At 43.5% G+C, this 15,086-nt stretch overlaps 1 protein-coding gene across 4 annotated transcripts in view; it reads right to left on the reverse strand.

The window, feature by feature from the left end:
- The window catches only part of SIPA1L1 (signal-induced proliferation-associated 1 like 1), an 84,626-nt gene that overhangs the window by 39,367 nt on the left and 30,173 nt on the right, over positions 1–15,086 (reverse strand). The window contains exon 10 of one of the 4 annotated variants that reach the window (XM_015420075.1): positions 993–1,142. The exons of the other annotated variants lie outside the window; for them this stretch is intronic. Within the exon in view, the coding sequence (XP_015275561.1) occupies positions 993–1,142 (150 nt within the window). The remainder of the gene's footprint in view (positions 1–992; positions 1,143–15,086) is intronic. 4 annotated transcript variants of the gene reach the window in all.

Here is a 15,086-nt window from a genome sequence, read left to right on the forward strand (position 1 = left end):
GAAAGTGGGGGAGACTATAATCAGAACATTGAAAGACATTCCATTTAAAATAAGACAAAGGAGAAAGAAATATAAAGATCTAATTCTTTTCCTTCAGACAAACGCAATTGGATATAGATGGTTAATTCCAGAAGCCGTAACCTTCAAGATCAAGGATAAAAAAGAAAAGACTGACTCTGTTCAGAAAGCACAGGAATTTTTAAGAGTCCAGTTGGGTGAGCCAGAGGAAGAAAGAAGAAAAGGGACGGACAGCAAGTCCAATGGCGAGCTGGACTCGGAATCTTCCGGGGAGGACTCTCTTTCAAGGGAAGGGGCGGCAGCCCCTAAATGTCCTTATAAATTATGGAAGAGATTAGTGAAAGAGAAGTAAAGGCTGAAGGACTCTGAATTGTGCCTTTAAAAAAATGTGTAGATGCTTTGGGGGGTTTCTGTATGGCAGTGAAACTTAGATTTGGAAAAGTCAATGCTTTATTTGACTCAGTTTATAGTAAGATTAACGGGAGGGAGACTAAACATTTGTTTAAGGTGGTCAGAAGATCTCCTCTCTTGGGATTTTAGTCAGTAGTGGGTATCTTTCTTTATCCCCTTAAATGTAGTACCCCTCCCCTTTTCTGTTATAGTTTGTAGTATGAATAAAAATACAATAAAAAATCCCTTCCGGGGTCTATTAAAAAAAACACTGCAGCCCCAGTATGCAGGCAGGTATCTGAAATAGCATCCAAATGCTAGCATGTGTGGGAAAGTCATAAAGTCGTACCTCAGCTAAGGCTGACAGGATGCCAATTTATTGTAACAGCACAAGACCTCAGCTTCTACCAGGATACCAAAGGACAGTGAAGTAGTTTCATAGAAGTCTGTGGCAGTAGTAATTATTCAATTTAAGAATGTTTGGTAAGGGTCTAAGGAAGAATTCATTTAATTCCTTCATTCTCCCCAAAGCAGCACTCAAAAAACAAAGCATAAAGAAAGAAAGAAACATGAAAAGGGCCTACCCTTCAGGCATAGATTTTTGCCTGTAGGTGCCCCCACCGGAGCCAGTTTCACTAGAGGATGACAAGTTGCTGGGGGAATTACGGCACTGCTGCGATCTTGCTAAGGCCATGGATGAAACCGTGACGTAGACGTCGGAGCCGGGAGACAATCTGTTCAATACAAACAAACACCCCAGATTCCACATTATTAAATGAATTACCACAGCGCAAAGGCTGATAAGACAACACTACCATTACAGGAACTGCCACATCAGCAGTGTCAGTTTATGGAGACAGTAAAAAATGAAACCAGCTGGAGGATAGTATGTATTTTCCTCTATTAATCAAATCCCTGTGGAACAGTGGAGAAAGATGGGGGAAGGCAAAGCGGAGGGGGGATTTTTTCCAAGGACTGCCAAAAATAAACTTGCTGAATTGCTTTTGCTATTTGCAAGCAAGGAATATTAAACACACATCATATTTCATCTAAATTCCAAAGAAAAGAAGTGATTTACACATGCATTTCAGAAACAAGACATAGCACAAAGATTTAAAAATACAGCACTGATCCACGTGCTCCTTATCCCTTCACTTTATAAAAAGCTGGCATTCTAGAGTAAGCATTTGCACTAGGCAGGTGAATTTTTTTAAAAACAGTCAAAAATATGAAGTCCATATAGTACAGGAATATTTCATTTCTAATAGCTCTTAGTACACGCCACTCACTTTGTCCAAAATGTGAATTAGATTGCATAAAATACAGTTTATGGGCCTGTTTACACAATCAGCATTCCAAAACGAACACACCCCTCAACTCCAACTTTTACTTCAGTCACAGGTGGTAACACCGTCAAGATCTCTAACATCAGAGGCTTCATCCACTTCCCTTTCTTCCTAAGGCAACTGACTAAACAGGCAAACTAGAATATTCATATAGTAGAAGAGGAAGAAGAGAGAAGAGATTGGATTTATACCCCGCCCTTCACTTGGGAGTCTCAGAGCGGCTTACAAACTCCTTTCCCTTCCCCTCCCCACAACAGACACCCTGTGAGGTGGGTGGGGCTGAGAGAACTCTGACACAAACTGCTCTTTTTCAAGGACAGCTGTGCCAGAGCTTGTGACTGACCCAAGATCACATCAGCAGGTGCAAGTGGAGGAGTGGGGAATCAAACCTGGTTCTCCCAGATTAGAGTCCGCACACTTAACCACTACACCAAACTGTGAGTGAGTTATTTCCCAGCTTTGTGGGGTGAATATTCACGAACATTTTATTCAAATGGAAAACAAAGAAAATTTATATTTTGATCCTGAGAGGCACACCGTCAAACCCTATGATTTTTCTTTAGTCTACTGCAACTTAATGAAACAACTATTCCATTTCCCTAGGTAAGCAAAAGTCTGAAAATATTTGCTTGCAATGAAAACAAACAGTTTCAAGAACTAGAAATTTGGAGAGAAAGTCCACACAGATTAGCAACTCACATCCCCACCCCCAGCAGCATTCTGAAATTAAAAAGGAAAAGTATTTCATTTTCAATTAGAGTAATGCATATATTATACATTACCAGACATAGAACAAAGTTTGAGTCCAGTGGCACCTTTAAGACCAACAAAATTTAATCCTGGGTATAAGCCTTTGTGTGCATGTACACTTACTTCTTCAGATACCAAGTCAATATGTATTGTGACATTTTCTCATATCCTAGTGGACTATGGCAAGGAATGTTAATTACATAATTCTCTGAATGAAAAATATATGCTTTTTATTCCTGTTCCAACATCATTTATCATTTTTGTGGGATACAGGGATAGATAAATTCTCTTGGATTTAATCAAAACTGAGATTAGTGTTTGCTGGATTATTTTGCCATTTAGCTTCCTATTCCATAGTCCACTGTTTCAAAACCATCACTGACTTCGTTGTTATTCTTTGGCTATGTATCTTGCATGACTGCTTTCTTTATGGTGTCCATGTCTTACACTTATGTGTCTCTCTAATGTGCATGTTGAAGTGTGGTTGCTTGAAATCAAACTGGATGTAAAGACCCATGTGAATTTATTTTGCCAAGGTACAAAAGGAGCAGTGGTCCTGTGCCTACACCCCTTCTCTGCCAACTTCTTATATGGTCATGAACCCCAAAACAATATGTGGCAGGTCATGAAGCATCATTGTGGAGGGACTTTTCTTACTTACCCAGTGACTTACACACTAACCAGTTAGTCTTTTTAATGTATACATTGAGGACCAGGGGTGAATTTTAAAAAAGGTGGCTGTATTAGGAATAATTGATGAATGTGCACTATATTTTGAGAGGACATATGGAAAAATTCAGTGTATAAGGTAGGTGATGTATCCCTCAACTAGCTGGGAATTCTTGGTAATTCTAGACAGCAACTGGGGAGAGATATCCATCTCTCAACCTTACAACACCTGAAGTATCCAGAGAATGCTGACCTGTAAGTCTTTCAGACAAAGCAGTTCTGGCACTGTGTCCTCGGTATTTGGGCCCCTAACCATTTGCTGTTTAGTACAGTGATGAGCAGAATGGCCCAACAGCACTACAGTAAATGCTGAGGCAGATGTTAGGGACATAATATTTTATTCTAATATTCATAAGAATACTGGCAGTTCAGCTGAATCTCTCTCTCTCTCTCTTCGCATTTGTATCCCGCCCATTCCCGCATGCGGGCTCAGGGTGGGTAACACCATAATTTCATTTACAATATAATCAATAAAATTACACTTACAGTATAATCAATATAAGATATTAAAAATTTAACTATTTAATTAAAATGGCAACACAACTTTCTGTTAGCTCCATCAGCTGGATAGATGGCAATCATAAGCAATTTCAATAGGGCCACTTTGCAGGCTGTACATTCTGCAGCCAGACCATCAATTCCTAGAGTCTTGAGCATGTATAATATCTCATTTTATTGATGTTCATGTGCAACAGTAAGTCATTTTGGACTGGAGTAGTCTCATAACTGACTGGCACTGAGTTATAGGCTCTCTCTCCTTGTTATAGATACAGAGCTTAAAGTAATATTTCTATTTAATAGTTCAAATGTTAAAACAATTTTCATTTCATTACCATGGCTAAGACTTTATTAAAAACTAGGAAGAAGGCCCGTTGCAGCTGTAAATGCAACGGCCGCTAGATTGGCCGTGTGGCCGCAGTCCTCATCTCTCCCCCCCGCCACTGGTGGCCCCCGCCCGCAGGGAACCTGGCTCTGAGAGGGAAGGGGAGGGGGTTTAAGCCGCCTCTCTTCCCACGGGCCTGCTCGGCTTCCCCATGGCCGTGGGGTGGGCGAGGAAGCCAGCTCTGAGAGGTAAGGGGAGGGGGTGTAAACCGCCTCTCCTCCCATAGGCTAGCTCGGGTTTCCCGTGGGCATCTCCCCCTCCCCGAGTTTAGTGGGGGGCGCTGGTGGCCCAACAAGGCTGGGGCCAGTGCAGAGAACAGTGGCGGTGTTTGAACCCACCTGGCCAGTAGGGCCCGCGGCCTCCCTGGGCCAGGGCATTGCGGCTCAGGGTAGCGCAGTGCGGCTGTCTCCCCCCCGTCACCGATCTCTGTGGGGGCACGCTGGGAGGCCAGGGACAGTGGGGGCGCAGGGAACGGCGCCGTTGGAGGGTGAAATCCCCCCCCCAAGCAGGGCCCGCGGCTTCCCTGGTCCAGGCCGCGGTGGGGCAGGGAAGCAGCACGCAGCTCCCTGCAGCCCCTGCCTGCTTGTAGGCTAGCCAGGGACGTGAATGGAGGTTGAGGGGGGAAAGGTGGGTTGGGGCGGCTGGAGGTGTCTGTGCGGCCAGGCACGGCGGCGGGTGAGTGGGAGCCTGAGTAGGCTTGGGGGGAAAGGTGAGCGAGCGAAGGGCTGGCTGTCCAATTCAGTTGGCTTCATCCGTCTCCCTACCGGCCACTCGCCGCCCATTCCAGCCACGCAAGGGTCAAGGCAGCTAGGCTCGTTCCCCCCCCCAGCCAATGGTATGCCAGTACCCTTGAGCAGCAGCTGGCAGGCCAATGGCTGAGGGAGAGCATTTATTCTTGCGACCCCATAGGCCAGGGGCCACCCCAAATCAACTTTATAATATATAGAGATACTGTGATTGAAAAGATCAGCCACATGTACCACTGACACAAAGCAGTAACATAAAAAAGTACGGGTACATGTGTGTATATATATACACACACACACACAACTACAGGCGTTTAATGGCTGTTGCCTTTTAAAATGATTTTCATGTTTTATGATTTTATCATGTTTAATTCTGTAAGCCATCTTAAGCAGGTTTTCTGGAGAGGAGAAATATACAGTTTCCAAACAAACAGAGAGATTTCCTATTTATTTCTCTTTCTATAAACACAGCACCATCAAGAAAGAAGAGAAGGTACTGCTGCTGTTAGCACATGTTGCCCTGACAGCTCCAGAACACCCATGCTTTGCAGAACATCAGCAAGGCTCCCAAGTTCACACTTAGGAGTGTTTGAGCCTGGGGCAGGATTATTTTTGTAATATCTCTTTGATGATAAGTATATCTGACATTTCATACTCCAAAAATCTCCCGGTATTTCCCAACCTGGAGTTGGCAACCCTAATAGGACTCAACTTCCAAAACAATATATGAAGCTGTCCTCCTCTTATGAAGTAACACATGAAGCATTTATGAATAGATTACAGCAACAATATGCCTTGTAGGTGTGTTGTGTCACCTTTGAGGATGAAAAATTACACGTGAGTTCTTCACAATCTGTTCCTTCAAAAGTACCCTCACATATGAAAATATGCTAGCACCAGCACAATTTTTGCTGTAATGCTCAAGCTGACATCCCTGCCAAAAACCAGTTGCATTTACCTGTAACTGTTGTTCACTGACACTTCCCTATAACCTTGTTTAGGAAATGGAAGGGAGGGAATGCATAAAAGAGTATGCCTGACCAAGGGATTTGGAATGTGTCTACCAGGGATCGCTGCCCGCTAAGGAGCAGAATTCTGGTGCTTTCTTGGACTTGGCTGTGGCAAACAGGTCCACCTGAGGATACCCCCAGGTACTGAAAATTGCCTTGATGTATCTGTGTTGGATAGACCAACCATAGCTGGACTCTGCTCAGGTTGTCTGCTTCTGCATTCAAAGTCCCCGCTATGTGGATGGCCCTGGGAAGGGCTCCAATGTTCATTGCTATTTCCCAAGCTGCTATTGCCTCTAAACAAAACCTCTGGGAACCCATGCCTCCTTGTTTGTTGAAATAATACACTGTTGAGGTGTTGTCCATTTGGATCAGCACCCTCTTGCCTCTGTACACATCTGAAAAGGAGGTAAGGGCAAATCTTATTGCATAAAGTTCCAGGTTATAATATGGGGTATATTCTGCATTAAAGACCACCAACATTGCACCGAAAAAACTTCCCAGCCGGTACCCCAACCCAATAGCAAAGCATCCGCAGTCAGAGTAACCTGGGGAACGCAGAACTCAAATTAGATCCCTGAGAACAAGTTAACATCATCTAGCCACCACTGCAAAGACCTAACCACCACCCTAGGTATCGAAAAACAGTGTCTTGGGGGATGTTTGTTAGGGTCATAGAATCATAGAAATGGAATGACCTCCAGGGTCATCTAGTCCAACCCCCCTGCACAATGCAGGAACTACCTCCCTCCACATCCCCAATGACCCCTGCTCCATGTCCAGAAGATGGCAAAAAACCCTCCAAGATCCCTGGCAAAACTGGCCTGGAGAAAACTGCTTCCTGCCCCCAAAGTGGTGATTGGCATTTCCCTGGGTGTGTAAGAAAGGGCCACAAGAACTAAGCATTGTGGCAACCCTCCCTCTCACAATCTTCCTAAGTCCACAGAATCAGCATTGCTGTTAGAATGGCCATCTAGCCTCTGCTGAAAAACCTCCAAAGATGGAGAGCCTACTACCTCTCAAAGAAGCCTGTTCCACTGAGGAACCACTCTAACTGTCAGGAAGTTCTTCCTAATGTTTAGCTGAAAACTCTTTTGATTTAATTTCAATCCGTTGGTTCTGGTCCGACCTTCTGGGGCTACAGAAAACAACTCAGAAAACACCATCCTCTATATGACAGCCCTTCATGTACTTGAAGATGGTTATCATATCAACCTTTCAGTTGTCTCCTCTCCAATTCATCTGCAACTACTGGGGCAGATAGTCTGAACTTTGCTTGCTGTTGCCCCTGATCCCTCTGGGGGTTCTGTTGAGTAGGCCTCGGCCATGAGGTACCCTTTCTTTTTGAATAGGGGGAAAATTGTAAAGGGCATTGAGGATCCAAGATTAACGGCTGGTGGTGCTGTCTCTGACCCCTGTAGAAAGTGGTAGCAAAGCCGTGTTACCTTTGGGAGAAACGTTGCCTCTGGGCTGGAGCTGAGGAAAACACACTCAGCAATCTGGCTGACGGTTCTTCTTCATATTGGAGAGGAATTCATCCATGGACTGTGAAAAAAGTTGACCCTTCAAAGGGAAGATCCACAACTTTACAGTGAGTCTCCAAAGGAAGAGCAGTGTTGTGCTGTCATGAAAGCCTCCTGAGGAATATGGTAGAGGCCATCGATCTGGCTGATACATCAGCAGCATGTCTGCCCGCATTAATCTCCTGTTTTGAGAATTTGCCTCAGACTGGATATGTTAGTCGGGGACTTGGATTCATCAGGCAATTTGTCCTGGTACTGGGAAATACTCTCCCAGAGGAAAAGCTGGTAGCCTCCCATAATCACTTGATAATTTGCTACTGAAAAACAGAGTAGAGGAAGCATAAAACTTTCTTCCCAAAGCATCCAGATGGCGGCTTCTCCTGTCCAGCTGGGGATGAATGCTGGCCAGGCTGTTGGTGTGCCTGCATGTCTTCTGTAACTAATGAAGACAGTGCATGGATAGAAACTCACAGGATTCCTGCTTTACTCTGTATACATTTTCAGTCTTATGAGGTGTAGCCTGAATGGAGGTTGGTTTCTGCCAGATGGGAACTATGAGGTCAGAAAGACCTTCCAGATCGGAAATGCAACTATCCCTTGAGTACTGGAGTAGAGACAGCTCAAAATTCTGTCCTTTGGATGGTTATCTGAAGTGGAAACATCAATGTCAAGGGCTTTTGCCATTCTTAGCATTTGTTCTCCGTAGAGATGGAAGTCGTCACTAGAAGATACTGGGGTTGGATCGCCCACGGTATCTTCAGGTGATGGGTCTAAGGCACTCTTGGAACTATGAGATGCTGCGGAGACCTCTTCTTCAGGCTCATGGTACAGAGCCCAGAATGGAACCAGTGTGGAGTGGGCATCCATGTATCCCCATGCATTTGGGTCATGCCCCTCTAAAGTCTGAGGATGATGTCCAGCCTTATCTATTTAAGTAGGATGGTGACACATAGTGCGTGGGGGGGGGGGGGGGGGGCTGGTTACCAAGATAAGGGAGGTCCCAATTCTGAGGGTACCAGTTGTCCCACAGAGATGCTAGGTTGGTCATCATCCGCATCCAAAAAGGAGGCTACATGTGGTGACCAGCATGATGTCCTGATCAGCTTCCAGATCCTTAGAAGCCTTGACATGTCCTGATTTGGGTGCAGACTCAGTCTTCTCCTTACACTTCTGTTTTTTATGTTTCTTTGCAGGAGGTTCCAGATGCGACTGACAGACAGACCCCTAAGGTCAAGGTATCCAGAACATACAAATAATATTGTGCAGGCAATGCCAGCATTCCAAAATTTGAACAGATATAGGATATTAGTTCACCAGAGTGCAGGTCTGTACAAGTACTGGGCACACTTCAAGCCATAAAGCAAAATACAGAATGACATAATTATGGTGCCAATACTGAAGTATTTTGTCCAAAACCCTTCAGGAAGTGGAGTGCACTATTTGTGGACTATAGAAATAACGCTACCTACTCATCTTCAGTTTATTACAGCCTGATGCTACTCCCTTTATTTGTGCTGTGGTGGCTCAAGTGGTTAAGACGCTGAACTGCAAGGTCGGTAGTTCAGCAGTTCGAGACGCGAGTGTGCCACATGATGGAGTGAGCTCCTGTCTCTAGTTCCAGCTCCTGCCAACCTAGCAGTTCGAAAGCAAGAAATTGCAAGTAGATAAATAGGTACCACTTCAGTGGGAAGGTAACAGCATTCTGTGCGCCTTGGAGTTTAGTCATGCCGGCCACATGACCACGGAAACGTCTTCGGACAGCGCTGGCTCTTCAGCTTTGAAACGGGGATGAGCACCGCAACCCTAGAGTCGGATTCGACTGGCTTTCGAGCAAGGGAGCCTTTACCTTTTTACAGATTTCTAGCCCTTCTTGTTTCTATATTCTGTAGATCCCATAGTAGGACATTAACCTAAAAATGTTAATTTGAGCTCTGAAAACTGAAAAACACATATTAATGTAATGAAAGCATATGGATACAATGGCTCCATGGGGAACAAGAAGTAATTTCAGATTTTGAAATTCTGAAAATTAAATTATACTCCTGGATTTTATTTTGATAGACAGGTAGATACATATATACACACACACAACTTGAAGTATTATGGCCAGATCTGGAATAAACTTAAAGCGAGATTCTAAATTGTATTTTAGGCACCCAAGTCTGTACCCTTTCAGGTACAGGAGATCAGGTACAGGAGAGCCGGTTTGGTGTAGTGGTTAAGTGTGTGGACTCTAATCTGGGAGAACTGGGTTTGATTCCCCACTCCTCCACTTGCACCTGCTGATGTGACCTTGGGTCAGTCACAAGCTCTGGCACAGCTGTCCTTGATAAAGAGCAGTTTGTGTCAGAGTTCTCTCAGCCCCACCCACCTCACAGGGTGTCTGTTGTGGGGAGGGGAAGGGGAAGGAGTTTGTAAGCCGCTCTGAGACTCCAAGTGAAGGGTGGGGTATAAATCCAATCTCTTCTCTTCTCTTCTCTTCTCTACTTCCTCTGGAGGTGGAGAATGTACCTCTCTCTAATTTCTTAAAGCTCATGGCAGAAGATAAACTTTCAAAAATTTGTTTTCATAAACTATTTCATTGTGATTGTCCAAGACTGTCCATGGCTTTTCTCTAGTATTTTCCCTAGGTTCTGACACATCATCTGCTATACTGATGTTTAAGGTGAAAGTGAGGTATAAATATGGTAAGCATAAACTTTTCAATGGCAAACTGTATTATGTCTGGATTATCTGAACTCTTACTTGCAAAGAACGAAATTATTCAAACAATGTTACCTTTGTCCTTGTTTCCACAAGGTGTCACCTAAAACTTGCAGGTAACCACATAGTTGATCTGTGATATTTTATTCTACAGGACCATGCTCTGCTAAGGATTGGCCATTGTTATGGCCACTAGATAAAATAAAACAAATCTTGATGAAATACTAAAAAGTAGCAACTAATATGATATAGTGGGAGGGAAGCCAGAACGCTATAGCCTGATCTTGTCAGATTATGGAAGCTAAGCAAGGTCAGTACTTGCAAGGGAGATCACCAAGGAAGGCTCTGCAGAAGGCAGCAATGGCAAATGACCTCTTGCCACTTGCCTTGAAAACCCCTTGTTGGGGTTGCCATAAGTTGGCTGCAATTGACTGCACTTTACAAGCACAATGCTATATAATATACATTATGAAAACATATAATTTACCATGGATTTGTTCTAAAGTGCCCTCCCACACACAGAAAGACTCATTCCATTTCTGGATCCAATCCATTTTCTTAAGATATTTAATATTCCTAGGCTTTGCAGTAGAATGAAATCATCCATTTAGAAACAGTTGAGCTGTATCCTCAATAAGATTATGCAGCAACCACCCTCAAGTCCTTTAGATTAGGCACGTAAATAAATGCACAGAATTTACTAGACCAGAAGAAAATTACATTAGCTTGCTTGGTCAACATACATGGACTTCCAAACAAAAGTGAAGAAAGAATCTTTTAAATCTCAGATTCTTAAAACAAAGAGTGAAACGCAGCTATTCTGGGCTTGAAGGTTTAAAACAGGTGTCGAACTCATTTGTTATAAGGGCCGGATCTGACATAAATGAGACCTTATTGGGCTGGGCCATGTGTGTCGTAAAAAGTAATCCCAGGTAGTGGAGATATAAACTTTATACAGGACACAGACAAACACAATTAAAGATTTTTTAAACTTTAAATAAAACATGCTTAAAACACTAGCACTCTTGGAATATTTTTTCTATTTAACAGTCTCTGATAACTGACACCTCTTGCTCTGAATTATTGCATTGAAATGTCTGTGCTGTAGCAATCTTGAGTATTATGTTCAGGTGTGTATCTGTAAGCTACATGCCTACTTTTGATTTATTTCCATTCATTACAGAGATCACATGCTCAGTGTTCTAAGCTTAGGACCTAGGGAAAAACATGAAATGGCTGGGCATTGCGAGCTTTTGTACATAAGTTACTTCATGTGCTGGTCAAGAACATGAGAAGGCATCCTGACACAGACTGTGGGCCATGTGTTTGTCTACAAAACTATAGTCTTCTCCAGAGAAATAACTACAACTTCCTACAAAGGAAATGTGCTGGTGAACTTGGTCTGGATACACACTCTCAGCCTAACCCACCCCACTGGCTTGTTGTTATTCCTCCTCTAAACAGTTCACATTGTCTTCCATGTGACTGAGGCAGTCCAGCAAAGCAAGCTCTCCCTTGTTCCCTCCCTCCCTCCCTTCAGGGAGGAGCCTCAGCCAATGGAAGGAAAGAAAGGCTTCCCTTTGTCTCCTGTGGCCTGGCCAGGAAGCAAGCTCTGGCTGTTCCCTCCCTCCCTCCCCCTGAGAGGAGGAGGGGGAGGAGCCTCAGCCAGTTCTTTACCAGACTTTCTCAATCACACAGGAGAGGCTTGCCTATCTATCTCTTCTGTGCGACTGAGAGAGACTGGTAAAGCAAGCTGTGATGCAGCAGAAGCAGCAAAACTAGAAGGAAACAGAAAACAACCACGTCCTTGAGAGCCAGATTGGGATCCTCCGAGGGCCTAATCCGACCCTTGGGTTGCATGTTTGACACCTCTGGTTTAAAATAAGGTAGAAGATATTTGTGGAGAGAAGGCAGCATGCTATAGCCTGATCTCATCAGATCTCAGAAGCTAAGCAGGGTCAGTACTCTGGAGGGAAGTCACCAAGGAAGGCTCTGCAGAGGAAGGCAATGGAAAGCCACCTCTGCTTCTCACTTGCCTTGAAACCCCCTTGCTGGGGTCGCCATAGGTCGGCTGTGACTTGATGGCACTTTACACACACAGAGAGAAGATATTTGGCATTATGTTTTAAACCTCAGGCGATTCTTAATGAACAATTTTGTTCTCCCCTTCATCAATGATCAAGTATAAAAGTCTTTTCCCCCCAAAGTGGCCTCATATTACACAATATATTAGACTTGTTTAAAACAGGATTTGCAGGTGCAAGTGGGACACCCCTTTTCCCCAGCCCTACACTTTAATTCAAATAATTCCTGCCAAAGAATCCCTTTTCAGTATGATGGCTGAACTCTGCAATGTAAGAAATAATAGGATCTCTGAGCATGTGCCAATTCACTGAACAACTGTTTAAAAACAAGGAGACCTGAAAAAGTGTGATAATCAATGGCATACAAAAACAATGATTCTGATGCTTCCACAACAAGATACAAACAGTTCCTTTTGCAAAGACAAGTGATAATTTCTCAGCTTTCTTTCACATAACCCTGAATTATTGATTCTAGGAACAGGAAATAGAAGAGAATACTGACTCAGTCACTGTGGCTGATGAATGGGTCCAAATAACAACAGAGTTTGCAAAACAAGCAGGAGGCTTCTAAGTGCAAAGAGAAAGAACTTACTGCTCACCACATGTGTAATACACATTAATTTTTAAACAGCTAGACTTAGAATAGATATGGGTGGACTCCCTCACCTGTTTTTCCCAAAGAATTATCCATTTGTATTTTCTAGTAAGACAGCCACTGTAATGTAGCAGTTAGAGCGTTGGATTAGGATCTGGGAGACCTAAATTCAAATCTCCACTCTGCCATGGATGCTTTCCGGTGACCTCGGGACAGTCACATGCTCTCAATTTAATCTACTTCACAGGGTTGTTATGAGAATTAACTGGAGAAGAGAATAATGTGACTTGTTTTGGGTCTCCACTGGGGAGAAATGAAGTAAATTAATACTACTACTACTACTACTAATAATAATAATAACAACAAAGCCCCCAACAACAGCATTTGCACCACAGATTATGTAAATCAGGGGCTTTAAATCAGCATCTGTTTGCCTGGGAGCAATTCCTCCTTATTAGCCCCTAGATGAGAGCATATGTTTAAGGTTGCCTAAAGAATACCTTGCTTCAAAGTGCCTGGATGTCTCTATCATATTTGAGAGGTAGAAACTTCTTTACAAGTAAACACCAACTGATTTCAGAAGAATGAGAACAATTCTTAACAAGTGTTAAGGGTTGCCAACTCTTAAAATAAAGTTCTGGTACAAGTGTTAGATCCCAAGGTGAAACTTTTATACCTGGAGGCAGAGGCCACAGAAAGTGGTCTGTTCTTGTGTGTAGCTTCTACATGTGCTTACTTATCTCCTGTTACCAGCAATGCTATCATCAAAGATCACAATAACATCTAAACTACAGCTGTGTTATAATCATAGTGCAAGAGATAACCTTACAATGGGCAGAATGGACTGAAGAAAATGAGTCCAGATATGGGCTTGGAAAAATGCATGCAGAAACGACTTATAAGATCACACTGGGCACAGGCAACGAGACTTAGGGCAACAAGACTCAGGATGCTTCCTTGAAGCCCACCCACCCACCTCCTTTGCAAAAGCCTCCTGTGATCTGACCATAGCTGACTTTTTCTCTCAATGCCCCAGCAGGGTGGTTCATGATTCAGAAAACAGCCAAGTGAAGTGTACAGCCATTTCAAATGTCATGTGCACAGGATGGTGTGATATGCATATTTCTGGGCATCTGTGGTCAGAGTAAAAAAGAACGCCTGGGCCATTTTTTTTTCTGGCTGACTGGCAACCCTAAATAATGTTTCTGCTGTTTTGCTCAAGTCAATATTTTTGGTTTAAGCAATGAGATTATTATTACCAGATGAGTGTTTTTGTAGTTAATGTCCCAAATATTTTGCCTGGTAGGCATTAAGTGCTGTCTGTCTGGCTGCAGAACAGCAAGTTTCATAATATTCCAAGTCATCTTGATGAAATTTCACAACAACAAAATTATTGACTTTAAAGTGTTGGGACAATGAACCAGAAAGTTTGAATAATTTATGTAGTTTACACTCTGCATATTCATTGAGGGTTTTATAGCCTGTTTATAGGCTTTATAAGGCTGCATTTTTAATAAAGATGTACCTTAACTAAAATATTTTGTTAAGGTTTTCTAGCATAGTTCTTTGGCTGCTCTTCTGCATGGATTGCATTTAAATATGCATTTTGGTTAGGGTTATCAAGTCCCTCTGAGTCCCATTATCCAGCATCAATGTGATGACCTCATGCAGAAGTGATATCATCACACTGGGGACTGATGCCTGCACTCCAAGCCACGAATTCACACTTGGATTGTAGGCGTGCCCCCCCCCCACTTATTCCCCAAAGCTTTTAAAGGGATCCTTTAAATGCTTTGGGAAAGAAGCAGGGGAGGCTACGCGTGTGAACTCCAAGCCATGAGTGCATCCCCCCACTTCAAAAGCATTTAAAGGGATCCTTTAAATACTTTTGAGAAGAATTGGGGGGGGTGGCGCATGCCCCTCTCCCTCCCTCCTGTAAGATTTAAAGGGCCCTCCAGTCAATTTAAGGGCCCTTTAAATCTTGCAAGAGGGGAGAGAGAAGGGTGGCTATCAGCGGTCAGGCTTGGGGGCAGGGCTTCCCCCTGCCGACCAGTTGCCCAGTGGCAACCCTAATAGTGATTACTGCTTCTGAGTCATTGGCATATGCCTCTCCATCCAAAGTCATATGCCTCCCCCCAGATCCCACCCTCTCCCCACCACGAAGTAATCATGAATGGATTTCACTACCAAACCTTCATTGCTTTATTTGCTATAACAGTTAGGAAAGGAATCAGGTAACTTCATTATAAATAATGGAATACCTAAAGTGCAGCAATAATGCCCAAGGAGGGGATTACCAATGCCCTACT

This window comes from Gekko japonicus, unplaced genomic scaffold, assembly GCF_001447785.1.
Source record: "Gekko japonicus isolate JY-2015 unplaced genomic scaffold, Gekko_japonicus_V1.1 scaffold27, whole genome shotgun sequence".
NCBI lineage: Eukaryota > Metazoa > Chordata > Lepidosauria > Squamata > Gekkonidae > Gekko > Gekko japonicus.